The 26,971-nt window shown below is 51.2% G+C and overlaps 8 protein-coding genes across 8 annotated transcripts in view; 5 read left to right on the top strand and 3 right to left on the bottom strand.

The window, feature by feature from the left end:
* Window positions 1-451: 451 nt before the first annotated feature.
* Window positions 452-1,604, top strand: LOC100905051 (uncharacterized). The gene is made up of 2 exons (XM_003744258.2): window positions 452-485; window positions 605-1,604. The coding sequence occupies exon 2, from the start codon at window positions 629-631 to the stop codon at window positions 1,226-1,228; it is 600 nt and encodes a 199-aa protein (XP_003744306.1). The 5' UTR covers window positions 452-485; window positions 605-628; the 3' UTR covers window positions 1,229-1,604.
* A 1,124-nt stretch (window positions 1,605-2,728) lies between these two features.
* On the bottom strand, window positions 2,729-4,477 carry LOC100900494 (Vacuolar H[+] ATPase PPA1 subunit 1). Its single transcript, XM_003744226.2, has 5 exons — window positions 4,309-4,477; window positions 3,986-4,034; window positions 3,609-3,692; window positions 3,146-3,536; window positions 2,729-2,965 (listed from the first exon to the last, which is right to left on the bottom strand). Exons 1-5 carry the CDS (start codon window positions 4,373-4,375, stop codon window positions 2,930-2,932), a joined length of 627 nt encoding a protein of 208 aa, XP_003744274.1. The 5' UTR covers window positions 4,376-4,477; the 3' UTR covers window positions 2,729-2,929.
* Window positions 4,478-4,889: 412 nt separating this feature from the next.
* Window positions 4,890-8,305, top strand: Rtf1 (RNA polymerase-associated protein Rtf1). Its single transcript, XM_003744222.2, has 5 exons — window positions 4,890-5,432; window positions 6,020-6,667; window positions 6,798-6,997; window positions 7,089-7,628; window positions 7,732-8,305. Exons 1-5 carry the CDS (start codon window positions 5,279-5,281, stop codon window positions 8,149-8,151), a joined length of 1,962 nt encoding a protein of 653 aa, XP_003744270.1. The 5' UTR covers window positions 4,890-5,278; the 3' UTR covers window positions 8,152-8,305.
* A 1,721-nt stretch (window positions 8,306-10,026) lies between these two features.
* Window positions 10,027-11,571, top strand: LOC100904906 (probable RNA methyltransferase Y17G7B.18). The gene has a single exon (XM_003744257.1). It carries the CDS (start codon window positions 10,027-10,029, stop codon window positions 11,569-11,571), a length of 1,545 nt encoding a protein of 514 aa, XP_003744305.1.
* Window positions 11,572-12,361: 790 nt separating this feature from the next.
* Window positions 12,362-16,448, bottom strand: SrpRalpha (signal recognition particle receptor alpha). The gene is made up of 7 exons (XM_018639897.1): window positions 16,408-16,448; window positions 15,523-15,694; window positions 15,287-15,406; window positions 14,351-14,534; window positions 14,005-14,220; window positions 13,424-13,810; window positions 12,362-13,250 (listed from the first exon to the last, which is right to left on the bottom strand). The coding sequence occupies exons 2-7, from the start codon at window positions 15,684-15,686 to the stop codon at window positions 12,540-12,542; spliced, it is 1,782 nt and encodes a 593-aa protein (XP_018495413.1). The 5' UTR covers window positions 15,687-15,694; window positions 16,408-16,448; the 3' UTR covers window positions 12,362-12,539.
* Window positions 16,449-18,079: 1,631 nt separating this feature from the next.
* On the bottom strand, window positions 18,080-20,690 carry mTerf3 (mitochondrial transcription termination factor 3). Its single transcript, XM_003744224.1, has 7 exons — window positions 20,589-20,690; window positions 20,010-20,280; window positions 19,672-19,836; window positions 19,387-19,542; window positions 19,039-19,296; window positions 18,695-18,898; window positions 18,080-18,366 (listed from the first exon to the last, which is right to left on the bottom strand). The coding sequence occupies exons 2-7, from the start codon at window positions 20,277-20,279 to the stop codon at window positions 18,172-18,174; spliced, it is 1,248 nt and encodes a 415-aa protein (XP_003744272.1). The 5' UTR covers window position 20,280; window positions 20,589-20,690; the 3' UTR covers window positions 18,080-18,171.
* Window positions 20,691-20,967: 277 nt separating this feature from the next.
* On the top strand, window positions 20,968-24,436 carry Edem1 (ER degradation-enhancing alpha-mannosidase-like protein 2). The gene is made up of 11 exons (XM_003744220.1): window positions 20,968-21,216; window positions 21,575-21,705; window positions 21,799-21,924; window positions 22,023-22,148; window positions 22,264-22,491; window positions 22,614-22,864; window positions 22,944-23,088; window positions 23,216-23,337; window positions 23,455-23,638; window positions 23,820-23,967; window positions 24,114-24,436. The coding sequence occupies exons 1-11, from the start codon at window positions 21,128-21,130 to the stop codon at window positions 24,274-24,276; spliced, it is 1,713 nt and encodes a 570-aa protein (XP_003744268.1). The 5' UTR covers window positions 20,968-21,127; the 3' UTR covers window positions 24,277-24,436.
* A 1,671-nt stretch (window positions 24,437-26,107) lies between these two features.
* The window catches only part of LOC100904764 (ninjurin-2-like), a 2,131-nt gene continuing 1,267 nt past the window's right edge, over window positions 26,108-26,971 (top strand). Inside the window, exons 1-2 of the mRNA XM_029111718.1 lie at window positions 26,108-26,215; window positions 26,286-26,415. Of these exons, the coding sequence (XP_028967551.1) occupies window positions 26,108-26,215; window positions 26,286-26,415 (238 nt within the window). The remainder of the gene's footprint in view (window positions 26,216-26,285; window positions 26,416-26,971) is intronic.

Raw genomic sequence — 26,971 nt, 5'->3', positions numbered from 1 at the left:
TCGAATTTCTCGACTTAATGAGGGGAGCGGAAATCGCGGGATCTCTGAACAGGGCATCCGTCCTCCGATAACAGTGCCCACTGATGTTTCTGCTCTCGCCCTTAACCCTCGCCGTGCACGTCGGTCGCCTTCGACGGGCAGAAGCACTCACAAATGCAGCAGCGAGAGCTGTGGTGTGCGAATCGATTGGACGTAGTTCTGTATCGCGATCGTATGCCTTCCGCTGAAGCTGTCAGGCCATTCGCAATTCGCAACGGACGGGACTCCTTCTGCAACCCCGAGAGGCTGACCTTGTTGTTCGAAATAGAGGAGCGAGATCCTCTCATCCCGAAAGATATCACTCTAACACCGACTGCAGCATGGTGCTGGTCCTCGAGATACGACTTGACAGTGTCAGCCGACTGAGCATGGGGATGTGACGCTCTCCTGTCATCTTCCGTGAGGAGGATCTTGTTGGTGCGAATTCGAGTCTCAAGCTCGAACCGGTAAGTCGGTAGGGACAATAACTTGATCCTGCGGACTTGCTCTGGCAGTGAAAACAGAAATGTCAGAAGAGGAAGGGAGTAGTTCGGGCACGTCTAATCCGGTGTTCGACAATCCACAGAATTCCAGCGTCAAACCCATCATTATGGCCAGGGCTTTATTTCCCGAAGAGCAGAGCTCCATCGATTACAAGGTTGTGGAAACTGACTTTCGAAGGCGCAAGCATCTAGTTCGCTTCGTTCTTTTCGCGGTACTCGTTGTCGTGCTAGTCGTTGCTCTGGCGGTATCCGTCGCGAGGAGTAGGGAGACTGGCGTCCATGAAGATGATCTCGACCCCGTCAGCAGCATCGCTCCTCTTACGGAAGAAGTTCGGCTGCGCCCGGACCTCGGAGAGAACTACACGAATGCTGAAAATACTGAGAAGTGGACGTCCTATCTCCGTTTCGAAGAACCAGCCCCGCTCCCGCCTATGCTCCTCACGACAGATTCGCAGAAAATCGAGTTTTCGCTCCCATCCTACAAGAACTCGACTCTATGCATAGAAGTGCATCCTCACAAGTACTGTCTGCTGCTACTATATAGAAATCAACCGTTAGGAATGGGTCTCTCGGAGAGGGCCGAGCCGCCGCGATTCGGAAGATTGGAAAAGAATCTGCGAGCATCGAGTGCTCTGTACGACTTGGATGCAGGATTTGTCTATGAGTACTGCAGGGATCTCCCAGTCGTACCAATGATGCAGCAGTGAAGCGAGTGATGTTCAATGCTTTGTCTTGCTCAAGACTCTTCGACAGAAATTCGGTCAGCCGCTCATCGGCGATTTCGTGGGCATAGGTATGGGTAAGCCGACAGGCTCGTTGTCACTTTCGAAAAAGACGAAGTAAGTGGAAGATCTCAACCTTTTCTCCCGGGGCGGCCGGGAAGGAAAATGATTTATCGACACATATTTATCTGTTTATCAATCTGACGTCGCCTGAGAGACCTCGCGAGTACACCTGAGCCCCGTTGGAGGTGGACAGTGTGAAGAATAAGCGAAAGAATGGGTCCCCCGAACGGGGCTTGGGCGATCGTGCCGCAGATCAGGAGTTTCATGTTCGCGGATTGTCGTTGGCGGAAACGGAGCAGTCTCGCCCACGATGATTGAAACAAGAGCCCAATGATTACGTTCCGATTCGGTTGGAAGGCGTGCCTATTTAGGTAGGATGAGGAGTGCGAATTCAAAGATTTCACTATGCGGAGTTCTATAGTTTGAGGGATATTGTTCCCTCGCGAGCATTGACTTCGATGCGATAGAATTCTGAGACGTGGATTCCTCAGCTCCTTCGACCTCGTTGTGAGGAGGGCTTGGTTCGAAAGACTCTGCTCAGAAGGTTCACTCAGGCAGCAACTGGCTGTGGCCCAATCTGTATCCATCAGTCGAAGTTCCTACTTTTCATCGGACTCTCGTGAAGGGAGTTTTGACATACAATCACGATCCTTCTAGTAAGTGTGCATAGTGAGGTTTGCCGACGAGAGCGGGCAGGACGTCCAAAGGCGTCAGGCGTCCAGGCACTCACGATGAGCTGAACAAGACCAACGCACCGTTAGCGCAAGTCACGATTTCTATCTGTCGACGCTCTCAAGGAGGACGAGCCGAAGCTTCCGGGAACTCTCACGTCCCAGCTAGAATCGGCGAATGCGAGTTTTTGATGTAGATATGGGTTCACTGTCTAGTTACCGCTTGTTCCGGTTTTTGTGACCCGGAAGGAAGTGCGGGGAACGAATCCCGAATCAAAGTGATGAATGTCCCTCCATTGTTGCTCTAATATATTCTTTAAATAAACTCAGACTGTTGCAATTCATGGTTTTCTTTCGAGTCATCAGGCACTTGGGTCTCGCCCCGACTAAGAAGCGTCGTCGCTACCCGTGGACGGCGACCATCCACCCTCCCTCGCTGAGCGAAGTGATGAGACTCATGTTCCGGAGCTGCTTAGATGGCTACTCTTGTTTCTCCGTCGATAACATTACATCCTATCCCCACGGCAAGCTCAAATCAGCTCGCCACTCGCTCGGATCGCTCGATTTAATATAGGATTCGGTGCTTATCTGAGAACGTAAAACGAGGGATCTCGATATGCTGTCCCGCTCATGTGAGATGCTAGATGAGGGATCGGTAGAAACCCGCGGGTGGAGACACCTCCCGGTTGGGGATTGGAAGGAATACAAAGCCCAGAGCTCTCTTAGTGAGCCAAACGACAATACGGTCTAATATCGTCGAGTCATTCGTTTTGGTTTATTCTCATCAGCTGGATATAACGCATTCTTAAGTAACTCATTTGAAAACAATATTTACAGACTAAATCTGCCTCTCCGAAAAGAGGGAGCTTCCTTTCGACCGAAACACTCAAACTTGCAAATCATCTGATATGATGCTCCTACTGTCAGTCGTTCTCTCGGCAGAAGATCCTCCTCATGGACCTTGGTTTCCCATCTTGACTGAGGAGGTCTGGAAGAGAACGCAGCCGTGTTAGTCGAGCAATGGTACAGGATGGATGACGGAGGGAACCGCGGTTAGAGAATAGAATCATGACGCGTACGAAAGCCGTATGTAGGGGGCGCTTCCAGACCGCTCGTCTTTGTGATTTTGTGATTATTCTCCCTCCGCGGCGAGTTTGCTCAGACATACCATGATGATGGCAACGATGAGTCCGAACAGTCCGATGGCAGACGCGAAGATTTCAACAACCAGCAGCTTGACGAAGAGCACGGGATTCGCAGCATCAGCGAGAGCGGCTCCAGATCCGACAATTCCCACGGACATGCCGCACACCAAATTTCCGAAACCGACGGTGAGACCCGCACCGAACACGATGTAAGCGGAGCCGTAGTTCTGTCTCAGGGTGGCAGGAGAGTGATCCGGATCGAAGTTCTCTATCATGTTCGTCAATACGATTGCCATGATGATTCCGTAGATAGCGACGGCTTCACAGAAAATGATCGAAACCAAATTCTTTGTCCGGATTCGAGGAGCTTTGACTCCGCCACCGACGATCGATACACCGGTCGTGTAAATTCCTCTGCGGAGCGGAGATGGGTTATTTCTCTGGAGTCCGTACCGACAAGAAGCACGAAGCTTTCGGAATACTTACGAAGCAGCCCCGATGACCGAGAGCGCGATCGATAGGCTGATGCCCATCCCACACCAAACATGAGGCTGAATAGAAGTCAGGAACCTGAAATAGGAAAAATGCTCAACCCCTCCAGATTTACCATGCGATACTCGTGTCTTTTCTAGAGGACCCTGTATCCTGCGGGATTTTAGACATTCTCCAAAGATTCCATGAAAGAGCCGGAAGCATTGATCACGATGTTATTGAAATACGGCTCGAGCAGTCATCACGTGCTTCGGCTCGTTCTATCTATCGGTCGCGTTCTCAGCAAAGCACAGGCATCGAGTCAAGTCCTGCTATTTGATGAGCTGTCGGGACTGTCTCCGAGTTAGAAAAACGTTTTTCCGAAAACTCACCATCCTACATCGAATCGGACACCTCTACCCGAGCACATATAGTAAAGAGCTGAAAGAGAAGAATTGGGAATTCAGAATCGTTCGAGAACCCGTCCCATTGGGGCATCGCTCTCTTGCGTTCGAGGCATCACGTGATTACTGATATGAAGGAAACCACGGAGATCTTGCGGCTCGAACGATCAAGCGTGAAAGAAAATCCTCGATATCCGGTCCAGGTAGATGCTCCACAAGGGCGAATGGATGTATCAAATAACCCAAGTATATTCATATGTGTGACAGATGTAATGAAAAGTCGAGAGTAATTCGGATGAAGCTGCTCTCACCGATACTAAGGAACGCGAACAGCGAAGTTGCGTAAACGACGTGCTGCGAGTACAGCAGAAGTCCCATGTTGGTGTTGTTTGACCACTTCGGAAGAGAAAGAAAACTGTACTCCTGCTACTCCTCTGCACTCCAACTGCTCAGTCACACTCGCAGTCTTGTGACAGGCACAAGGTGGCCCGCCTTGCGCACTTACCCATCTACTGCAATGTACCACAGCTGCCTCGATGGGGTGAGGGACCGAAACCAGACACAGTATGTGGGAATGGGTTCACTCGGGGCCTTCGCGATTCTTGTCCGGTACCACAGAGGTACCACGCGAGAGCGGCGAGAGACATCCAATCATTCGAGCCTCATAAATTCCAAACGTATCCATCGCTCAAAATATGCCAATCGACCCCCGAGCTCGATTGCGAAATCAGAGTATGCGGGTCGCGATGTCTCTGATACGAAGGAATTCCGCTCGGTCTGAGGGATTCCGGACCGCGGTCGAGATCGAAGCGACTTCGGCTAATTTAGAGAACCCCAGGACGACGACGAGACGGAGGAGAGGGCTGTCTGCTATTCGACCGTTCCTAGTAGTAGACCGCTGCCGCCGAAAGCCGAGCTTCGTTCGTGCGTCTGAGATGCCCTCCCATCTCGATCGTGAAGAGCGAAGAGCGATGCCACTGCGGTCACCGTCTATATAGATGATGAGCCTCAATCACTCGGTTCACTTCTCGGGTCGCCGTCAATGAGTGCAGTCGCTCGTGTTTCTCTAATGAAGTGCAGCTCATGTCCGAAGGGTATAACTTCTGAGACGTCCGCCGTACAGTGCGCTCGGCTCGAGTTCTGTGCCTGTGTGTCTGCTTAGTGTTCGATCGTTCGGTCAGTTGGTCGTCCGTTCGGATCGTAGTCTCCCAGGTTTGAGCGGTCTCGAAGTATCGGAGAACTCGTCATCGCAGTCAGTCCGACAGAGCCCTACATCGCACGATGTCCAAGCGAAAGTCGCGAGTAGCTCTTGCCTCCGACTCGGAGGGTTCTGCTGCGTCTTCGGACGAAGACAGATCCATGGCGAACAAGAAACCCAGAGTGGACGATGATGACGATGCCACTTCGGATTCTGGTGACGAATGGGGTACCAAAGGTAAGCGAATTCACCTCTCCATTTTCTTATTCATCGCACTACACCTCTGGAATATAGTTCCACGTTGAATTCGTGGACATTGAGTTGTCCAAAAAATTGATGCGGAGAGCTCACGCAGCCAAGCGAAGCTCTGACCGTCATGTTGCGTACGAATCGGTTCTTTGAACTCCAGCGTCATTGTCGCACAACTCGTCCTGGAGACGGTCGAAGCACTGACAGTTTTGATTCCGACCCGGAATGCTGCGAGTTCTTGATCAACTAGAACCGATAGGTATCGACGTGAGCCGCTATGATTCGAAGAATCCACCTTGTCCTGGAACCCTAAAAGGATTCCGCAGACTTGTAGCTATTCCGCGCCTAGCCCCGATCGTTCCCGCATTGACTTCTAGCTATCAGGGACATACTGAGACGTTTCGTCAGAATTATGCTATGCAGCCATGCAATACTAATACATGCTGCCGGTCTCTGATCCGATATCTCTGCGCTCCCGATGGAGCTCAGCTGCCGATGATTATGCGCTCATGAGTCAAGTTCCTGATGGAGATGAACTCTGAAGGCGATGACTGATCGATTTATTTTATCCGCAGGGAAAAAGAAGGTGCTATCGAAGAAAGCTTCGCCTAAAGATAACTCAGACAAGAATTCCGATTACGAGAGCGAGGAGGGTGAAATCACCGATGATTCGGTGGGCGGCTCAGACGTCAGCGAGGAGTTCAACGATGGCTACGACGAAAACCTGATGGGTGACGAGGAGGATCAGGCCCGACTTGCCAAAATGACAGAAAAAGAGCGAGAGCAGGAGATCTACAATCGGATCGAGAAACGTGAAAGGCTCAGAGCTCGCTTCGAAATCGAGAAGAAGTTGCGCCAGGCTAAAAAGAAACAGGAATCCAAGGAGAAACAGTTCACCGATGTTTCAATGCGATCCAAGGAACGCAAGAAGAACTTGGAAGGCCGACAGGACAAGAAAAGTCAAGCCATCCAAAGTTTGAAGGCTGAGCGTGAGAAGAAAAAGAAGGCCGAAGAAGAGCGCAAGGAGAAAGAGGACACGAAAAAAGATTCCGGTGCTCTGAAGAAACTCAAGGCGTCCGATATTTATTCCGATGACGACAGTTCCGATAGCGAGAGCGACTCGGACGCGAGCTCCACGAAACGCTCAGCTTCTCGGAGTCGTTCCCGGAGTCGGAGTCCTTCGAGGAGCAGGTCCAGCTCGAGAAGTAGGAGTAGGTCTTCAGGTGCGTTCCCTTTGTCTTCATCTTGGAGCTTATGCCCGGTAGAAATCGGCTCGGCAGTGGCCATCTTCGGAGGCGAGGCACTTGATCGACTCCCCTTGGTACTCATCTGACGTTAATGTTGCTCTTCCAGATTCCGATTCAGATTCAGCTTCGTCTCGACATAGTGAAGAACGCGTCGTTCACGTCAACACGAGAGATCAGCTCTCGCAGATCCGATTATCCAGGTTCCGTCTCGAGAAATGGCTCTTCATGCCATTCTTCGCCAAGACCGTCGTCGGCTGCTTTGTGAAAATCGGAGTTGGGCAAATGGGAGGAGCTCAGAACTACAGAGTGAGTGATCCTGCACGGCGAAAAGCTGTGAATTTTCGAGTACATCTTCTCGTTCTTCATTCTGGAGCCTAATCTCTATCCTCTTTGACAGATCGCCGAGATTCTGGAGGTGGTGGAAACCCCGAAAGTTTATCAATGTGGCAAGAATCGAACCAATAGAGGCCTCAAGCTGAAACACGGCAAGGAAGAGCGCATCTATAGAATTGAATACGTTTCGAATCAGGAGTTCACGGAAAACGAGTTCCAAAAATGGATGGCAGCGATGGGCGTCGACAACATCGGGCTTCCGACCGTGTCCTTCATCGAGAAGAAGAAAAAGGATCTGGAAGCAGCCAACAATCACTCGTGTTCGGCAAATGACATTCAACAAATGGTTGACGAGAAGAAGAAGTTCAAGAAAAACCCTCACAATTATGCAATGGCCAAAACAGAGGTGATGAAGAAGAAAGAAATGGCGGAGCAGCAAGGTGACCAGGAAGAGGCTCGCAAATGGAGCGAGGAACTCGATAGGCTCGAAGATCGAGCAAAGGAGCTGGATAAACAGCGGACTAGTACGATATCCGCTATCGCATACATTAATGAAAGGAATCGTCAGAAGAACATTGTGGACATCGAGCGCGCTATACTCGAGGTTTGTACCAGGTTTCACGGATATGTCTCGTAGAGGAGGTACGAAATCGATCACGAATGGGGAGTTCCTATTCGTACTAATCATACCTTTCCTCGTCCTTCAGGAGGCGAAGAAAAATAAACTCAAGGCGGACGACCCGTTCACGAGACGGAAGTGCGCGCCGTCTCTCGTGACGAAGAAGAATGTGGTTGAGAAGATCTCTTCCGAACAACTCAAGACACTCGAAGAGATGAAGAAGAAGGACCAGGAACGTCGTCGACTGGAAGAGGAGAACCAGAAACGTGAGGCCGATGAGCTGGCCAAGAAGAAGAGAGATTCCGAAAAGGCTCCCAGACAGAACGGCGAGGACCTTTTCACCGCTCACGATTTCGACATCAAAATCGATCTGGATTCCTCGATCCCGTCGGCCTCGGTAGCCCATCCGATCCGAGCTTCCTTCGGGGGAACATCTTTCCTCAGGGATACTGCGCCCAAACGATCCCTCAACCTCGAAGAGTACAAGAAAAAACGGGGTCTGATCTGAACTTGCTATTCAATCTGGTCGTAGTAAACGGGGTCATGTTGAGTACGGGGAACATCGCGTCCAGTGATGTCATTTGTTGAAAAGATGAAACAATTCTTATCTATTGGGTTCGGGAAGTGTATTCACAGGAAGTAAATAAACTGTACAAAACTGTAAAAAACACTTGTAAACATTCCGGCCTTCAATCTCGACCCCCGCGGATCGGAGAGACCAGCGTGGGGCAGAAGACTTCGCGAAAAAGCAGCGGCGATGACCGATACCCGTGAAATATTTTTGCTGCAGGTGGAAGTGTGCGATTCTTCTCGTGAACCTTTCAGAATTTTTCTTAGCGTGCCTATGCTCCGGAGAACGATGTTCGAAATGTGGAGCTTGGATGCAGCACATCCAGCACTTTCACAATTTTCGCTACATCTGTCCGTCAGAGGGACAGGCAACATTGGTGCCTTCTAACCTCAGGACGTTCCGACCTCTGTCGTAGGAATATCCAAGAGACAGAGTGGGGAAGGGGCGAAGGAGGAATTGAGAAGACGGGCTATTAGAAAACCGCTCCGCTGATGAAATTCCTGACTCGCGCTTTATTCAGGTGGACGGGATCGATCTTTCCATTTTGTCTCCCGGAGCGAGATATGCCTAAAGCTGAGTCATAGGAAACTTTCCCTCCCCGGAACGCCCCCTCTCAGTTCCCGAAGTCGATTATTCCCGGAAGCGGACTCGCCTTTCTCGAAGCCAGATTCTCTGAAGGCGAAATCACGCATGGCGAATAACGAATCCAGACTCCGTACTCCAGACCGAGCCTCAGGGAGACCGCTCGAGCCATCCCGCCCTATGAAGCTTCAGTGAAGCGTCGCTTACAGGCCTCGAGCCCCTATCGATTGGAAACATCTACCCTTGAGGCAGAACGCTTCCGCTCGGCCTCTTAGGATGCCATGCGACGGGTCGCATAGTGACCCTAAAGGTTTGCAGATGGAAATCGCTGACCAGAATCGAAAAGGCCGCCCGAGCGATCGAGGCGCCCTCAGCTCAGGAAGCGGTGATTTAGAGAACTAACACTGTAGTCGGTGGAAGTCGTTGTCCGACTAAACTACGTTCAGTCTCGTCCTGAGGCCTTCAAGCCACTTTTCTCAGGTCTGGTAGTGAAGCTAGGCGCCGCTTGTGTCCATCCGGAGTGGAAAATCGGGAGTTGAGGATCGTTTCCGCGTGGAATTCGCGATTTTTTCACCCGAAGGGCCTCGCCTCAAAATGGCCGCTCGGGTCTAGCTCTGATCGCACAGCAAAGAGAGGCGCGAAATTCGAAATTCCCATTGTCTCCCGGAGGAGAAATCGTCGACATCCCATATCCAATTACCGTGTTCGCTGAAATTTTGAGGTGAGTTCTAGAGTCGGTACTTGTCTCTTATGAACCTTGCGGTGGTGTATTTGCACGTTCGAGAGCCTCGCTTAATCTCGATGGGTTTTATCAAGGCGATAAATAAGTGCACATGGAGAAAACGTTTTAGAGCATGGCTTGGCACCGATCAGTAACTGCTGAAGCATCGATTCTGAGATGATTGCTGGCTGAAAAACGCCGGACGGTAGAATCAAGACGTCGCCACGGTCCCGATGCGTGTGATCCGAGCTCAACGAGTCCGATTTGAATCATCTGATTGAGTTCTGTGCACCTAAATACATCATTTCGTTTTCGAATCACCGTGTGTATTAGTGAAGTCTTGGCTCGCGACTCGCGACAGAGAGGGGATTTATTGAGCTTGCCTTAGCAGCCAGTTCCGCTCGTGATTATCTCCGACAATTTCGTTTTGTTTTTTTCCTGCAATCCTTCCCGGGATAAAATTTCCTGGTCTAAAGAGCGCCTTCTTTCCAGATGAAATCTTGACTGCGATGGAGACCGCGGTACAACCTCCTGCTTCCTACTCTGGGAGAGATCCTTGTTTAGAGCAAGCGGGACCGAGCGGATGCGCGAAGAAAATCCCCAAGCGACCGCCACTGGACAACAGTGCCAACAACAATAATAACAACAATAATAATAATCGGAAGCGTCGAGGTTCTTTTGGAAATGCTCACGACAAGTTCAAGAGACGGCGTCGAAATGATATCGTGCTGCCGACGAAATTCATGTTGGGCGGTAACATCACCGACCCCTTGAACCTGCGGAGTCTGGAAAATGAAGAAGTCAATCGCTTAGCGAATCAAACGCCGGTAGCTTCTCCGGCGCCGGCTGCAGGTGGCGGCAGTGAGCGCGTCGAAGTGATAATTCCCCAAAATATCAACGATCCGCTGAACCTGAACGGCACCGAGGTCATCCGACCGCCACCTCAACCAGTCAAGAAAGATCGGCGGAATAAGCGGAGTAGACCGAACAACAGGCGTAGGCACCAAGAAGATCCGCAAAATCTCGAAGCAGCGCGGAAGTCGGACGGCGCCAACGATGACAACGGTTGCAACACAGGCAGCGGGAACAGCAACAATTATACGAATAACAGCAACAACAGCAGCAGCAGCAACAATAACAACAACAACTGCAAGAATCCTAGAAAGAACAGCAAGAAATACCAAGCCCAAAGGTTCCGGTACGGAAACTATAATCGCTACTACGGATACCGTAATCCGGGCGATAGCGATAGTCGATTGGCTCTGATGAAGAAAAAATGGTTCCTCGACAAATCATGTCTCGACATCGGCTGCAACGTGGGCCACGTGACTCTGAATATCGCTAGAGATCACGAACCGAAGCAAATGATCGGCCTGGACATCGACCCGGATCTCATTCGTATCGCTAAGAAGAACGTCCGTCACTACCTGCACCAGAAAGACACCGAAGGCAGATGGTTCCCCGCCTCCTGCCCCATGACTTTCGGTCCGATCGCGATCTCAGGAGCACAGGCTGGGTTTCCGCACAATGTTTTCTTTATCGCCGGCAACTACGTTCTGGAAAGCGACGAGATGCTCGAGACTCAGAAAGAAGAATTCGACACGATCATGTGTCTGTCCACCAGCAAGTGGATGCAGCTGAATTTCGGCGACTCCGGTATCAAGCGGGTCTTCCATCGGATATTCCGACAGCTCAAGCCGGGTGGTCGCTTCATCCTTGAGCCCCAGCCTCTTTCCTCGTACTCGAAGTTAGGGACGCCAGACCATCGGGAGAACTTCCGGAAAATGAAGTTCATGCCCGATATGTATCCCGATTTCCTCGTGAACGAGGTTGGATTCGCCTCGTTTAAGGTCCTCGGTGTAGGGAGCCACGCCGCTAAGGGTTTTCGGAGACCGCTCTACCTTTTCCGGAAAGCCAAGGCTGTCGCCGCGGACGCAGCTCCCGACGCGGCTCCCGTCGCTGCTCCCGTTCCTGAAGATCAGCAGCAGCAGCCTCCGGAGCCACCGGACCCCTCGCCCGCTCACGAGTGCGACACCACGACGGCTTCCATATGATCTGAACATATCCCAAGAATTACGTTGTAGGAGGAGCTTCATCCATCGAGATCCATGGCTAGCGGAAATCGTCACATGCTGTACATCATCTCCTCGTAGTCGATCGATCGATTAGCTAGCCAGTTTTCTTTTCGCTCGTCCGTTAACGACATCGCCGCGATGTCGTCAGCCAGAGCAGCCTTGCCCGAACGTAAGGAGTTCGCCGAGAGATGTTGTCATCACTGTCATTAGAATCCTTCCATTATTTTGAGATCGAATGATGATCGTGGCGGATGCGTGTACATTATTTGTCCGTCGCGAACTTCGTACTTCGGTTGCTACGACGAGCACCGCGGCGTTTGTACAGCCATGTACAGCGAAGGGAGGGACGAAGAGCAATGGAGATTCAGAGCGCAGCGGAGAGGGCCAGAGAAAGATCGGAAGTCGGTCGTCGGACGAAATTGTGTTATACGATTTAGGTAGAGGCGGCAGTCGCGTGGAGACGCAACGTCTCCCGCGTCGGCACTTGTTCTCCGTCTTTCTCAGCAAACTTCTCTGATCTGTAATCTGCAAAAACTCTCCATTTTGACGCCAGAAAAATAAATTTAGCGAGCGGACGTAAATTCTCTTGTTTCCCTCCCCTTCAGTCCCAGCTGCGGATCTACTTCCAGATCCAATGGATTCGACTCATCACCATGCTATCGAGAGCGAAATTGGATCGGTGATCGGCCGTCGCTCCTCGATGGCTCACAGACGGATACTGCGCCGATATTGCACTCAAACCTAACGGACTCAAAACACAGAGAGTAACTAACAAAAGACGGGAAGTGTATTCGTTTGGGCGTACAAAACACTCGGATTAAGGATTAAATCGTCCCCGATGAGCTGTCTGTCAGTAAGAGGGCATTCAGTCTCGGGCGCACAAGAAAATGTTCGTTCATGGCTTGAGGCAGAGAGAACCTCCGAGCATAACATGGAATGCGAGAGTCTTATTTCATGAGGGCTTTGACCACAGCTTTCGGGTTCAGAGCCTTCAAATCAACGTAAGTCTGTCCGGTCCCCACAAAGACGATCGGTTGTCCAGTGATGTAACTCATGGAAACTGCGGCTCCGACCTTGTCGTCGATAGTGTCGAATTTCGAGAGAACGATCCCGTCGATCAGACGCGGACTCCCCTGCATCTTGCTGTGGTCCGCAAGCGCCATGTTGAAACGAGTCAATTGATCGACGGCTTCATTGCCGACCAGAGCTTCGCCCACGAATAGCAGCAGGTCGGGCTTGTTGACCACAACCAGTTTGGCAAGGGCTCTCATCAGGGGCTCATTGTCTTGCATTCTCCCCGCCGTATCGACCAGGACCACGTCGAAGCGGGAATCGCGAGCGAAACCGATGGCTTCGGCGGCTATGCCGGCCGCGTCTTTTCCGTAGCCTCTCTCGTAGAGTTGGACCTTGCCCGGATGGAGATTGTCCAGATGACGCACATGGGTGCGGAGTTGCTCGACGGCCCCAGCTCTAAAAGTATCACAGGCCGCGATGAGGACCTTGCAATCGTTCTCCATGAGCCAGAAGCAGATCTTTGCTAGGTTCGTAGATTTCCCGACGCCGTTCACTCCACAGAACGCGATCACATAGGGACGACCTTGACGTCGACAGTCCAGCACGTCACGCAGAAGATCCATCCGGCGTTTCGGGGACAATACCTTGAACGAGAATGAGCCGTCAATATCGTCGCAGACGGAACATCGAACAAGTCCGACAGGGTACGTAACCGAAGTGCCGTGATCGAAGCCTTCGGAAATTTTATCGACGTACAAATAAATCTTCTCCTGATCCTTCCGTCTGGATTCAATCGCTGAGCGTAATTACTAATTACCTGCACCAATGCCTCGGAGAGTGTATCTCGGATGACGGATGCCACCCTTTGGAAAGTTCCCAGGACTTGACCTTCCATCTGGAGCGCGACGCTGTCGCACAACGACGAGGCAACTTCTGCGGCCACGTTTTTCGTGATGAGATGCTCACGCAGCTTCTCCAACACGGGATCGACGTCGGCTCTGGTGAGAGCTTTTTGTCCAACGAGACCCTTGAACATGCCGAAAACTCCACTTGTGTTCTTGGCGGCGCGTTGATCGTAATCCTCTTCGTCGGACTCGTCATCGTCGTAGTCTATGTCTTTTATGTCGCCTCTGGCTTGGCCAACCCAGGCGGTTTGGGGCATGAAACGATCTTCGCCGCCACCGCCGCCACCGTTAGATGCAGGCTGTAAAGCAATGTCAGAATGTCAGATGTCTTTCTAAGTGAACTTTTCATGTTATTCGCCAACGGAACGGCCTTGCCCATGGAGCGGCGTAGCCTCCGTACCGAGCCCCGATACACCATCGGAAATGTAACGAGGGATCGGTGAGGATGGAAACGGTTTGATTGAAGAGCTGATTGTCATTTCCCTCAACTCACGTCGGGAGAAGAGTAGTCGAGTCCTTCGGTCGTCTGGCCTGCGTTGTCCCATACTCGGGCCTTCTTGCCTTTCTTATCTTTATTGGACGGGGGACTCTTGCGGGAGTCGGCTTTCTTCTTTGTCATTCTATCGATCAACTTCTGCTTATTCTTAGCTATTTCGTCATCTTCAGCATTGTACACAGGACGCGCTGGTTCTTTCCTGGCCTCAACTTCCTGGAAGATTCAAGAGTCGCATTGTTCGCTACCGAGGGTTCGTTAGGGGGTTTGAGGACTCCCTCCCACCGAATCGACCGAAGATCTAATCCATTTTTTAAGGTGCTCCGCATGGATATCGAGAACATACCTTTTGAGTCTCTTTCTTATCTATGAGTGCAGCCATAGTCTTTTTCGACTTCTGACTTTCTTGGAAAGACCGCATTTTGGGCGCTCGGTTCTCCTTGCCGTACGCTTCGGCACGGCGGAGCAGCTTCTGATACTCGCCATCGAGATTGAAGTTCGCAAAAAAGTTCCTGCTCTCAAGATCTTGTCTGAAAAAGAAACGTCAGAATCATCGTACCGGGACATTAACGACGAGTGGTTGAAGGGAGGAGCGCAGACCCTCATACAAGGGATCTATCACTAGACTCTGGGTCGTGCATGCCCCAGTCTCCTCGGAAAGAGGGCATCCCCCGCTATGAGAGCCCACCATGGGATGAGACTCTCGGGAAGTTTTAAGTCTAGGGGGCAGTCGGGAGACGGGCCGAGGGCTGATTCCATGCGAATCAAGGCGGGGTATCAGAGCCCCGATCCTCCGCAACGGTCGATTCGTAGACGCACAGATGCACACGAATTCTTCGAGCTGCATCAATCATACGAAAATCGTCTTTTGGGCAACACTGCTCCACGATTTGAGTACCCTAATTTCTCCGTCAGCTCAACTGCATGAAGCTCTCGCGACGCGCCGCGAGAGCTGCCTTTGAGTCGAAGCCTCTCACTGTGATCTCGGAATTCCTGCAGGGAACCAGCTAGCCCCTTCGGATTCTAAGGTCCCCGATTCGAGACTCAAACAAGCTGCTGCACTCTCGGATTACGCTTGAAAAGACGGAATATGGCCCCCGAACGAATGCCAGGCGAAATTGGACGGGCTCACATCAGCCGGGAATTCCGGGAGAGCAAATTAACTCACAGGAGAGGACCACAGAAACACAGAGGACATGCCCGCGTGTGCGCGGCCGCTCCTTTCCCTGTGCGGGAATCTGCTCGCAACTCTTGACTGTGAATGGAACATTTTCCAACCTACCTGTATTTGTCGCGGAACTCGAGCTGTATGTCGTCGAGGAACTTGTCCACGTAAGAAAGCTGCAGAATTTTTTGATATGCCGTCACGAAGACAAGATCGAACTCGTTGTCCATACGGAACCTGTGGCGATCGGACAATGAAATTGGGGTCTGAGCATTGATACGGAAACGAGAGATCATTTCCTGACAATTCTCAAGGATCAGCAGGAGGCGAGCTCGCGGAATATTGCAACCTACCGGAGAGCGAGTTGATCATGGTGGTATTCCTCCTTGAAGGATCTGCCCTGGAGAATGATCTCACGGATGAGAGCATTGACGGCTGAGGTGAAGGCTTCGCCTGTGGACTGGAAGCACCAGAGGACGATTCCACTCTTCGAGAATATCGCGAAAAGGTCCAACATGATGACCGCTGTCGAAGAAATCGGATTGAGAATAGATCACCGCGATTTTTGGGCTTCCGACTCCGGAAACGCTCTTCATCGGCGAGAGAGGATTAGCGGGGTCCTCGCCCAACAATGATGCCTCCTGAAGTTTTCAGACTTTATACCCTCTCCACAGAAATTCATTCGAGAACAGCGTGGAGAATCACAGCACAGAACTCCGATCGTGGACTTCTCTGAAAATTCCGAGGGAGCTGTCCAACCAGCTTTCGAGCGTTCGCGTGGCCTTCCCGGAAGGCTGAAACCGCGCAACAGGGACCGATGGGTCCCATGAGCTCGGCGAAACAGAATTGATTGAGCTCTCTGGCGCTAAAGAATTGCGAGCAACAGCTCGCCTTCCCAGTCTGGAGAAACAGCTGACATCCTCTCGGGTCGAAAAATTCAGTCGTCCAAACACCATTCCAACGAAATCGAGGAAAGGGGGCTCAAGGGAGAGTCCTGATTCGAAGCACGCACAGCGTTTGCCTTCTGGCTCCGTGACTGTCGCGTGCCGGCCCCCACGGGTGAGATGGAGGACTAAGAAGAACGATATGGAGGGAGGAAAACCGATTCCTTCCCCAATAGGGAAACTGACAATTCGAACTTTCTCACTATCAGTCAACTACCAGCGCGACGAACTTAGATCTATCCCGGTCCAAAAGCTACTCTATCTCCGTGATCAATAATAATGAGCTTCTCTCACATTCGCCTTCCTTCGCACGGCACCAGTCGCCTAACAGCTGCGTGTATGATTTCGAACGCGTGACGTTGCAGCCTGTCTTCCAAAACCTTCCGCTAAATTAGCGGGCAGGTTTTCAGGATCTTCTCGAGGATTCTCATCATACCCCTCCGATCGCTATTTCCAAGAGGCATCTTCTGCGCGGAACATCGATCCCGAGTTTTGAGGAACCGGAGTACATGCCTGATGGTGTGCATTTCCCGTGATTCGGTGGTTGCCGAGATCCGCGATCGGATGACCCTTATTTCGTATCGTTGTTTTGGCGGGCTTTCGAAGAGCGCGCGCTCGCCTCCGGTAATCCATCTTTTGGAAGTTTTTGACAATTACTCAGTCCCACCGACCCCGTCTCATGTGTCCACCGAGTAACGCCCGTGGAGCTCCATTATTCTGAATAACGAGGCCCCCTCGAAATTTCGGCCCCTGTGAGGATTAGCACGGTACAATCACTCTTGAAGAGTCACCGACAGTGAGGCTCCACCCGTGCGAATCTCTCTCGACAGTGTCTACGAAATCGTATCTCTAGACTCTAGGGAGTCATCGTCCGTCTTCCGTTTCAGATGCTAGTATGGCAGAGATCTCAGACTGGAAGAAAAAATTCTAGTGTGACCTCGACGCTAACGTTCCCTGTTCCGGGTATGATTCCGGTATGACAACACAACGACCAGATGGCGATCTTCTCGATCAGGCTGAACTAAAACTCGCTCAGGAACCATGAACCTCCCGGAGAAGGAAGAGGTGGAGACCTCCCTGCCCTCCGATGGCGAGCCGCATGCGAATGTGACTGGCGGGGGATAGGAGTCAAATAGTATGCAAAGTCGTGTCCCGTGAGATGAGCCGCTCGGGCAACGGAAGCGAATTGCTATCGACGATTGAAGAAATAGCTTGGCCAATGGTCGAAAGCTGAGTTGAGGAGCTCGTCAATGGAGTCCAGCAGTGATAACATGATCCTCGCTGTCTAGATGATTCAATGTATCCGGAAACATCCTCAAATGCGCTCCGCTTCCGGAGAGATTCCTCCGTCGAGTCCCATCGGGGTGAAGTCCGCTTGGATACGTGGGTCTCGGAGATGCGTCGTGCGAGGGGTGCAACCCCGCTGGAGCCTGCCCTCAATGCCGATAACTTGTCGGAATATGAAAGATGTGATGTACACGACGAGACCGAGATGGGCTGGCAGTCTTCGATGAACGAGGACAGCGATCGACTGTTTCCATGCTGTCTATTCTTGAGCGATTAGTAGGTTCAGGATGCTAATTGCTCCGACTGCTATTGATGATGGTGGCGATTATTCCCTGAATATGTGGGCGCTTCCCCACGATCTGACTGATATTCCCGGAGGTGACCCGGAGTTTTTCGAAGGTGGACTCGCCCCTGCTTGCAGCGGAGCCTCAAATGTCGATCATGGCGGTCGGAACATTGGAATGCTTTTGGAGGAGAGTGAAATTCATTGATTGACTCCCGTCCGGCGGATGAATGATACCTGAATGCGAAATAATCCACCCCTGAAATGAAAGAGACCATACACACGCGAATGGAAGATCGAAATAAAATCAATCAAACCAGTCCATCGGAGAGCTCGCAGAGAGTCCTTCGGTTCGAATGAACTGAGGAGTAGCGAGAGAGAAGGAGATCTCGGAACTTCCGATTTATTGATCCAACGGAACGCAGCTATAAGTATACAAGATATTCACGTCCAACGCTAGCCGCGACGCTCAGGTCGACGAATTGGTATCACAAGCTTTTGATGAAATCTTCGAAAACCTCCTTCGTCGATTTCGCGACTTCTTCCACAAAAACCTCATCGGTACCGCGTGCGATTACACTCGGGGAGATATATCCTGGCATTGTTCTATCGAACTGATCGCGACCGACATGTTTCAAAAAAGCGTGCCGTTCCTTGAGTCGTGAAGCTCGTGACAGCAAAGCCTGAAAAGACAAAACTCATGGCAGACTCCCATCGATGCTTGGGAAGGGCTTCGCATTCCCCGCGACTTTTTTCCGGCAATTCGCGGTGCTTTCTCAGTCCCAAATACTCCATGGAGAGCAAGCTCAACAGGCAGCGCGACTTCGCGAGTTTCTGCGCGCGCGCGACTACTGCTTGGCCCAGCTCATGGGTCCTCGATCGAAATCCTCCGCGAAGTCGGCATTTTGGCTCGGCACATCGGGAGGAATTCGATCTTTTTTCCATTCGAACTTCATTCGAATCCGAAGGGGTCCGACAAAAAACTTGAATGCGTTCCATTCTGCTGCTTACCCTCGGATCTGACACCAGTACTTCGTGTGGGTAACCGATGTCCAGATGCAATACTTGGAAACGATCGAGGAGCCCGAATCGATTAATTGTGAGAATTTTCGGGACTTTCTTTATGATCGCTTTCATTTCCGACGAGCTGAGTCCCATCTCCTCGATCATGGTGAATTTCCTGAGAGCCAAGTTCCGCATGGTGACCAACATGACCTGAAGAAACCGAAATGCGAAATTATTTCAGATACGAATGGATGTCGATACGCCTCCGGTTTAGTGCAGATTTCCAGATCTATGATCGTCATTCACATTGATGATTCATCGTATATAATTATAATTGAGTCCCGACCCACCTGCGGCCTTGAGACTACGATTTGAGTGAATTCCGCTTTGGTGAGAGCGAAATGATTGCGGAAAAAACTGATCCGGTTCTCGATGTACTCCACCGACTGTGACAACCAACGGCTCTCCTTTGAGAGGATTCTCACAATATCCGCCCTCCGAAGACCGAGTCCCTCCTGTTTGTTCCTCAAAAACTCCAATCGTACCCTCATATGCTGCATATCCTCGCTCAAGATACAGGGATTGCGGCGAAGAACTCTGGCGAGTTCCTGATTCGGAAAGTGGTCGTGAGTCATTCTGCAGAGAAGAGTCGAGCTCCCGCCGGGAGTCTCGTGGAATGTTCGGACGGAATAACTCACTTCGTTGCCGAGTCCGCATTCCTTCACCAAGAATTCGATACGTGGGACGCAATCCTCATGCCAGTTCAACTTCACCATCGTTTTGAAGACATCTGGTTTTTCATCCCAATGAGCTACGGAAACACCCATTCCGACGAGGTTCCTTATGACCTCATTCTGAAATATTCTCCGGTATTAGGTATCTTCGCGAAAAGAGGCGAAATCATCATTCGTCGAGATCTCGACGATTCTCCGAGCGTAGAACCTCAAAACCGTCCTGGACTCGCCACTCTTCGCTGTGATTACCTTGTCGGCTAAAGCTGCAACGTTGTAAGTGGGCATCATCCCTGGTCCGAGGCTGTCCAGGAAATCAGCGTCGAAAAACTGACTCTCTTTGTAGTTCTTCAGGGCATCCTCGATCTTGATCTCCTCTATTCGGTCAAAAATCGACAATTCGTCGGGTGTGTAAGCCTGAAAATGGAATCCTCCAACTCAGGGCCGCAGTCGAGTATCCGACTCAATTCCACTATTTTCACAGGACGCCTCATCTCCATCGAGTCGGATGTGGGTATGCGAACAACATCATGACGGGGATGTCCCAGAGGGAGTTGGGGTCGGAGCGCTCGAAGGGGTATGCGACTCACCCTATTCGTCACGCCTTCCTTGACATCCTGACGGTGGACGAGGGTCATTACTGAGGGGTCGTCCAGAGGGTCCTTCTTGGCCGGTCGAGGGAATTTCTCGAATTTCTCCTCGACGATATCGCCTACGTAGAGCATTTCTTCGGGCTCCTCGGTCGGTCTCCTCTGCCTGGCATGCTGGGCGGTCACACGGGGGGCAGCTTGAGGCTGGCCTCGTATGAGTCGCACCTGCGGTAGAACTCTGACGGCGCGACGTGCGAACGCCGAGAACATGCTGGAAATATCGATCAAGAAGTAAGGACATAACCTCAGTGAGTCGTCTCGAAATAGAAATTGATCCGGTGATTGCCTCTATAAGTCCCTCCTGGGTGAGCTCAAGTCCTCCAGAATGGCGGAGCGCCGGGGGCGAATCCCAGTCCAAGACCGAGAGCATCTTCCGCCCGAGCCCCCGCAGTTCCGCTCCCCAAACAGAAGCGGCGTCCTTCGTGCGCGACGCTCTGCGGTGCTCCGATCCCCTCGAGGGGGAAAAGCTATGTCGGCTTCTTCACAGACTACAAGAAGCCTTGAGGCCGAGAGTCTCACCTGATTTATAGAGCTGAACTATGCGGATGACAGGAACTTTGTACAGTGCAATAATAGAGAGTAGATCCTTCTCCGCGCACGTTGTCCCTCCGGTTGACTAACAACAGCTTGGTGAGTCTCTCTCCGCTCAGTCCTGAACCCGGAAGCCAAAAGAAGCATTTCCAAAGTCCAAGGGCGAGCGTTTTTCCGGATGTATTCGATGTCGCAGAGATTCGTTAACTGAACGAGGTACCGGAAAGTAGTTCCTCGTCCCGCATGAAAACGATATTTCTCGGCACCAGAGTTTAGTTTCGGCTCTCAGCTGACTGAGCTGGTTTCCGGGTGCGGCTCGGGGACCAGCTGTTCGAGCAGGGTCTTCGTGGCCAGCCGTCAGCACTAGGGGAGAGAAGGGATCAAAATGGAACGCCAACAAAGTTTGAAGTTTCGATGTGGATGTTGATGCTCCAGGCACTCGGGGAAATGCTGTGTCGATGAAAGGGACTGAATCCGAGGCTTAGACGGGATTAAATCCCCAAGTGTCGGGCAACCCGATCACCAGCATGAGGATCCGACCGGCTGCCCTCCTGTACGGGGCAGTCGCCGTGTTGTGTGCGACGGCTATGCCCCGGCAAGAACTGGACGAATACAGGTAGAAACTTCACGCACGCGAGGTGTCAGGGAGGTTCTAGTCCGTATCGGAGCAAACCTATAGTTTGGTCCATGTCGCCGCTACGCGGTATGAGTAGCCGTGAAACTTGAGCATCACGGGATTCATCGATTTTTCCTTTGGACTCAAACGATCGGACATCTCCGAATGATGGTCTTCGCTTAAGCAGATTATGAGCGTGCTCAGATCCCACGGGGATGATCCGAGTTCGTATGTGATAAAGAGCGGGAGGAAGAGCTCCCTCAACTATGGGACTCCGTATGAGGAACGGATCCTCATAGAGAGTCCGTCTGACTTTCCCCTCTTCTCATTCTTCTAACCTTTCCCCTCCCTCACGCAGAGAGCGTGTTCGGGCCATGTTCGTTCACGGATACGATTCCTACATGGAATTTGCCTTTCCTCTCGATGAGCTGAGACCTTTATCATGCGATGGTTTCGACACATGGGGAAGCAACTCGCTGACACTGATAGGTGAGTCCCACCGTACTATTCCCCCATATCACAAAGGGATGATTTTCGCGAGGGGGACGAATGACGAGTATGTTCTCCTCATCGCTTTCCCAGACTCCTTGGACACACTCGCTGTCCTGGGGAATTTCTCCGAGTTCAGAAGAGCGGCCGGTATCGTTTTAGAGCACTCTGATTTCGACAAAGATCTCAACGTTTCGGTTTTCGAAACAAACATACGAGGTGAGTTCCACACCGCCGCTCCATGGGTCGACTCGCTCGATCGATGCAGCCGACTCCTATCGGAAAACTCTTCTCCAACGAGCTGTGTCGATTTACAGTCGTGGGAGGACTGATCTCTGCACATCTCTTCTCGAAGAAAGCCGGCTTGGACTTGGAAGCAGGCTGGCCTTGCGAAGGCCCTCTGCTCAGGTTAGCCGTGGATGTGGCGAACCGTCTCCTCCCAGGTGAGAAGATGTTGCTCAGGTCTAACCAGAAAACTGAACTATCTTGAGATTGGCCTTTTTGATATACTCGCAAGTCCATATCGTCTATCGGACGCCTCCATCGATTCTTCCCCAGCCTTCAACACCACTACCGGGATGCCGTACGGAACAGTCAATTTACGCCATGGTGTTCCTCCGGGCGAAACATCCGTCACCTGTACAGCGGGCGTTGGAACATTCATCGTCGAGTTCGCTGCCCTTTCGAGGTTGACTGGGAATCCAGTTTACGAAGAAAAAGCTGTTCGAGCTTTGCGCGCCTTGTGGGATACGCGGTCGAGAATCGATCTCGTTGGAAACCATTTAGGTGAATATCATCCGTTGAAAGCCGAATGGGGCGCCTCGTGTGCCCGACATGATCGGAACGGTTCCCAGGAATTCGGTCCGTAGAGGTAGAGAAACTTCACGCATTCTCTCTATTTCTTCCAGATGTAGAATCGGGCAAATGGACGGCTACCGATGCCTCGATCGGAGCTGGTGTGGATTCCTATTTCGAATATCTAGTCAAGGGCTCGATGATTTTGAGAGAGCCCTGGCTTTTGGAACACTTCGAGGCATATAGGCATGCTATCAATCATTATATGCGCAAAGACGATTGGTTTGTCCTAGTCAGGATGAACTCCGGTGAGCCTACGATGCCGTACTATCAGAGTTTGGAAAGTTTCTGGCCTGGGACACTGGTGAGTTCCGATCAGTTCTCTCGGATATTTCTCCACTATGAGGTGTCACGACCCGGTCGAAAACCTCTCTACATTGCAGTCGCTCATGGGCTACGTCGAAGACGCCCGACGATCGCTTTACAATTACCACCAGGTCTGGAAACAGCTCGGATTCATCCCAGAATTCTACGACATCTCTAGAGGTCAACCGCAGGACAAACGCGAAAGCTATCCTCTTAGACCCGGTATGTGTAACGATATTTCCTCCAATTGAGATTTTTGCGCACGAGATTTCCACTGCGCGTCGACCGTCGGAAGAATCCGAAATTATCTTCCCACGTTCCGTAATAACTGAAGGGCTGTCATCCGTAGAATTCATCGAGAGTGTCATGTACCTGTACCAGGCGACGAAGGATCCGCATTTCTTGGAAATCGGAGTCGATGTACTCACCTCATTGGAGCACACGGCGAAGACCGAATGTGGATACGCTACTGTGAGTTCCGCCGCTTGACTCGACTTTTTCCGTTGACCACTGCCATGGTTCTCGGACTCGAAGCCCTAGCGATCCATATATACGACGCGACTCACCCGGAGTTCACATCGATTCCAGGTCAAAAACACCTTAACGCACCTCTTAGAGAACCGAATGGAATCCTTTTTCCTGGCCGAAACTACGAAATACCTCTACTTGTTATTCGACGTCGACAACTTCGTGCACAATTTGTTCATGAACCCCGATAGTCGTAATGTTACGACCAGGGACGGCTACACGCGCCAGTGCTTCTTCGATGCTGGTGAGAGAACGTTTTCGGAATGAAACAATCTTCCTCGAGCGTAGACATTTCGTGCGAAATCAAATCCATTTGGGAATCCCTGCCCTATCCCTATCATACAACATTTATTTCTCTACACATCCTCTCTAGTCAGAGCTCCGTGAGATTGCCGGTCTCATTGAAATTTGATCCCTTGTCCCAGGTGGCTATGTCTTCAACACGGAAGCTCATCTGATCGATATCGCGCTCTTGGATTGCTGTCGCTCGGAAAATCTTGCCTTCGAAATCCAATCGAGGTCTGCGAGAAAATCGCGGCGCGAAAGAAGTCGCCTCATCAACACATTCTCGAAGTAAGAATATGGAATCACCCATTTCAAATGTCAATGGAAAAATAACCTCGGCGAGGCCACGCTCAATGGGACGGAGTATCGCGGTAGAGGATAAGCGTGGTCGCTTGAATTTCCGAAATCTGAGAGATTTTGTTTCATCTCTTCAGTGTGCCAAACTGCAACCAAAGCACGATAGAGGAGCTGGCCATGCAATGCCCAGGAACATCGGAGTCGCTCGAGGAGTCGCAGGGTCCGGACTTGGAATGCTTAGCTCAGCACCCCCTGTATCAGTTCGGCCTCCGTGGTCAGATCATCGACATTCCCGACTGAAGAGATGAAAGCGTCGACTTTTCTGGATTTTTGTATACCATTCCAGGGCGATTCTTGCCTTCGTCGATCTGTGGTTATCGATCGAGTCCTCCGTATCCATGTGACAGATACGTATTCGAGGATGAATGAGATTCCGCAACAGAGCTAAACTCCAAATGTTGAGGGCATTCAAGAAAACTCGAAAAAGGAGTATTGTTGAAGAATAATTTATTTTCTTACGCGAAATAGGCTTATCGGTGGACAGTGGGACTAGGAAAAAGTGTTGATTTTCATGAAGGGCAGAAATAAATCGATGACTGCGAAAAATGAATTTTAGTCTGAGTTTCCAATCATTGAGTCATTTTGAGTCACAAATGGTTTCGAGCTAGGGGGACAACAAGATCGAGCACTCCGCGCCTGATCGCCATTCCAAACTTATACCAGTCAAATGGTCAGTATCGAAAATGTGCGCAGCGTGCCCCCAAAGGCACAAACAATGATGATGTCTCCCACGCAGGGCACGATCTGACCTTTTTCAGAAAAGACGAATCCTCACAAAACGCTGTCGGAGAAACGCCTTACGCACCACATTTCGACAAGAAAATTTCACACTTCTTCACCATGGGCTACGCGAAGCTACCATGGGACACCCTCCCGGCTCCTTCCACGAGAGTCCCGATACTCCCATGAGCCTTCTGCGGTGGAGCTCCTTGATGTGCGCTCGCGAAGAAAATTATCGTCGCGTACAAGACTCTGCTAAAGGGCTGGTAGACCCGAAAAAATTAATCCGTGAAGAGCAAGCCCTCATTTGTGATCTAGTCGATCCACTGCGATCATCAAACGGGGTGAGCACCGATTTTGGCTCCGATTACGATGCGTGAGAGATGTCGCATGGACCTCAGGGAGCGTTTCGCGCGAAATCACCGCCCCGACCCATCGCGAAGTGTCAGATCGACGCCTACTCATCTCTGTGATAGACCATTGGGATTAGCGTAACGCGTATCAGTCATGATTATTGAATGAGAGAAATTAGCGTGAAAAATTCCTCACGAAATAACCCTCGCCGCTCGTGTGGGTAGCCCTGGACACAGTATGCCACAGAACATGAGGAACGGCGACTATTCCACATCCAACACTCCTGCTAGCTGGATCGTACGCATCCGGATTATGCACTCGTGCCTAGGTGAAACCACAGAAACCATCGGCGGGACTTTGCAGGTGAGGAACCCGAGACGAGTGATCGTCTCTTATCGGAGCCGATCGATCGCGCGGAACCTCCCGACAGAGTCTGGGATAGATCGTGAGAAATCGAGCTGTTGCCTTGTCAAGGTCTACGGCGACAGATGACGCCCTGGAGAGCTGTATGTTCGAAGTCCTATCAGCTAATCATAAGAATCGGAGAAGAGTGAGAGCGACCACCTTCATAAGTCGAAGGGATATCACAAGCGAAGGAGGGGTCATCGAAGAAGAACAATTGAGGGTCGATCGTGAACAACCCACCGACCTGACAAGCAAGAAAAGGAACAAGGAAATTGTGCCACATCTCCACCGTAGCATTCATTCAACGTATTGGTTCATACGAACGATCAAGGTCTTCATCTGAATCACTAATATTGAAAGAAGCCGAATCTTTCTCGGCGGCAGCGGGTACGCCGCCGTAATCATCCTCTTCGGCGGTCCGATCAGCGACGGCAGGTGTTACAGTGGTCGTCGATCCGACTGAAGACACCGCTCAGTACGGCGCAGTCGTGTAGGTGAGACGGTAGCCGTTCGTTCTGTGCGCTCCGCCATCCTGAGTTCCGAGCTGGATGCGGCTCCAGGAGATTTCGGCGACGAAATCCTGGAAAGCCGGATGAGACTCGTCGAGTCCGTCGAGCGTGTTATGTGCAGTTCGCTTCCTGTGCACTCGAATAATGCGCCGCGCAGGGAATATAAGGAGACCAGTTTCACAGATCCGCCGGTACGCGCGCCTGGACCGGGGAGTCGTCGATGGGAGCGGGGAGGATCTCTAACATCTGTTCCCGTTGCAGTCCACCACGTGTAATGCGGCGGCGTCCAATTATTCATTGGCGAACACTGGAGTCGACGGAGACGGCGACGGAGGGAAGAGCTTCATCATGGATTTGAACATGTATGCCACGAGGAAAACGGTTGCACAAGGTAGGAATCGAAACGATCTCATCGAAAAGGGAGCTGTGGCCGAATTCGAGGAGAGTTCCGGATAGCGGAAATACGCGACCGAAGTTCGCCCGAGCTCCGAAGAGCCTGGATACAGAATAGGCGGAGCCGTCGGAGCGTAGGGACATACAGTGGCGGTCAAAATAATAGAGCCACCTAAAAACTTCGTCTTCTTTTTCGGAGGTCCGTAACTTTTCAGAAAATCGACCGAATCGGACAGTTTTTTTTTGAAATCGAAGAGAATTTGATGAGCTTTCCAATGAACCCGTCTATTTTGACATTTGAATGCGTTTTGAGGGACTTTCAGCCATCTCAATATCGCTTATTTTAGAAATTTTCCATCTCATTTTAAAACCCTCATAAGTCGGGACGAGGGTATCGCATCGGCTCGGTGTGGTCGGCATCTTGTAGCGCGGGAAAAGAGCTTTCGATTCGTCTATTCACTTTCAAAAATCGGTTCACCTGGAGCTGAGAAAAAGTTCGTCTGCTAAGTGGAAGTAACGGTCAAAAATAATAGAGCCCACCCCCCCCCCCCCCA

This window comes from Galendromus occidentalis, unplaced genomic scaffold (assembly GCF_000255335.2).
Source record: "Galendromus occidentalis unplaced genomic scaffold, Mocc_1.1 scf7180000077463, whole genome shotgun sequence".
Taxonomy (NCBI): domain Eukaryota; kingdom Metazoa; phylum Arthropoda; class Arachnida; order Mesostigmata; family Phytoseiidae; genus Galendromus; species Galendromus occidentalis.
Note: the sequence above shows the minus strand (reverse complement) of the source record. Positions and strands in the feature narration are given on the sequence as shown.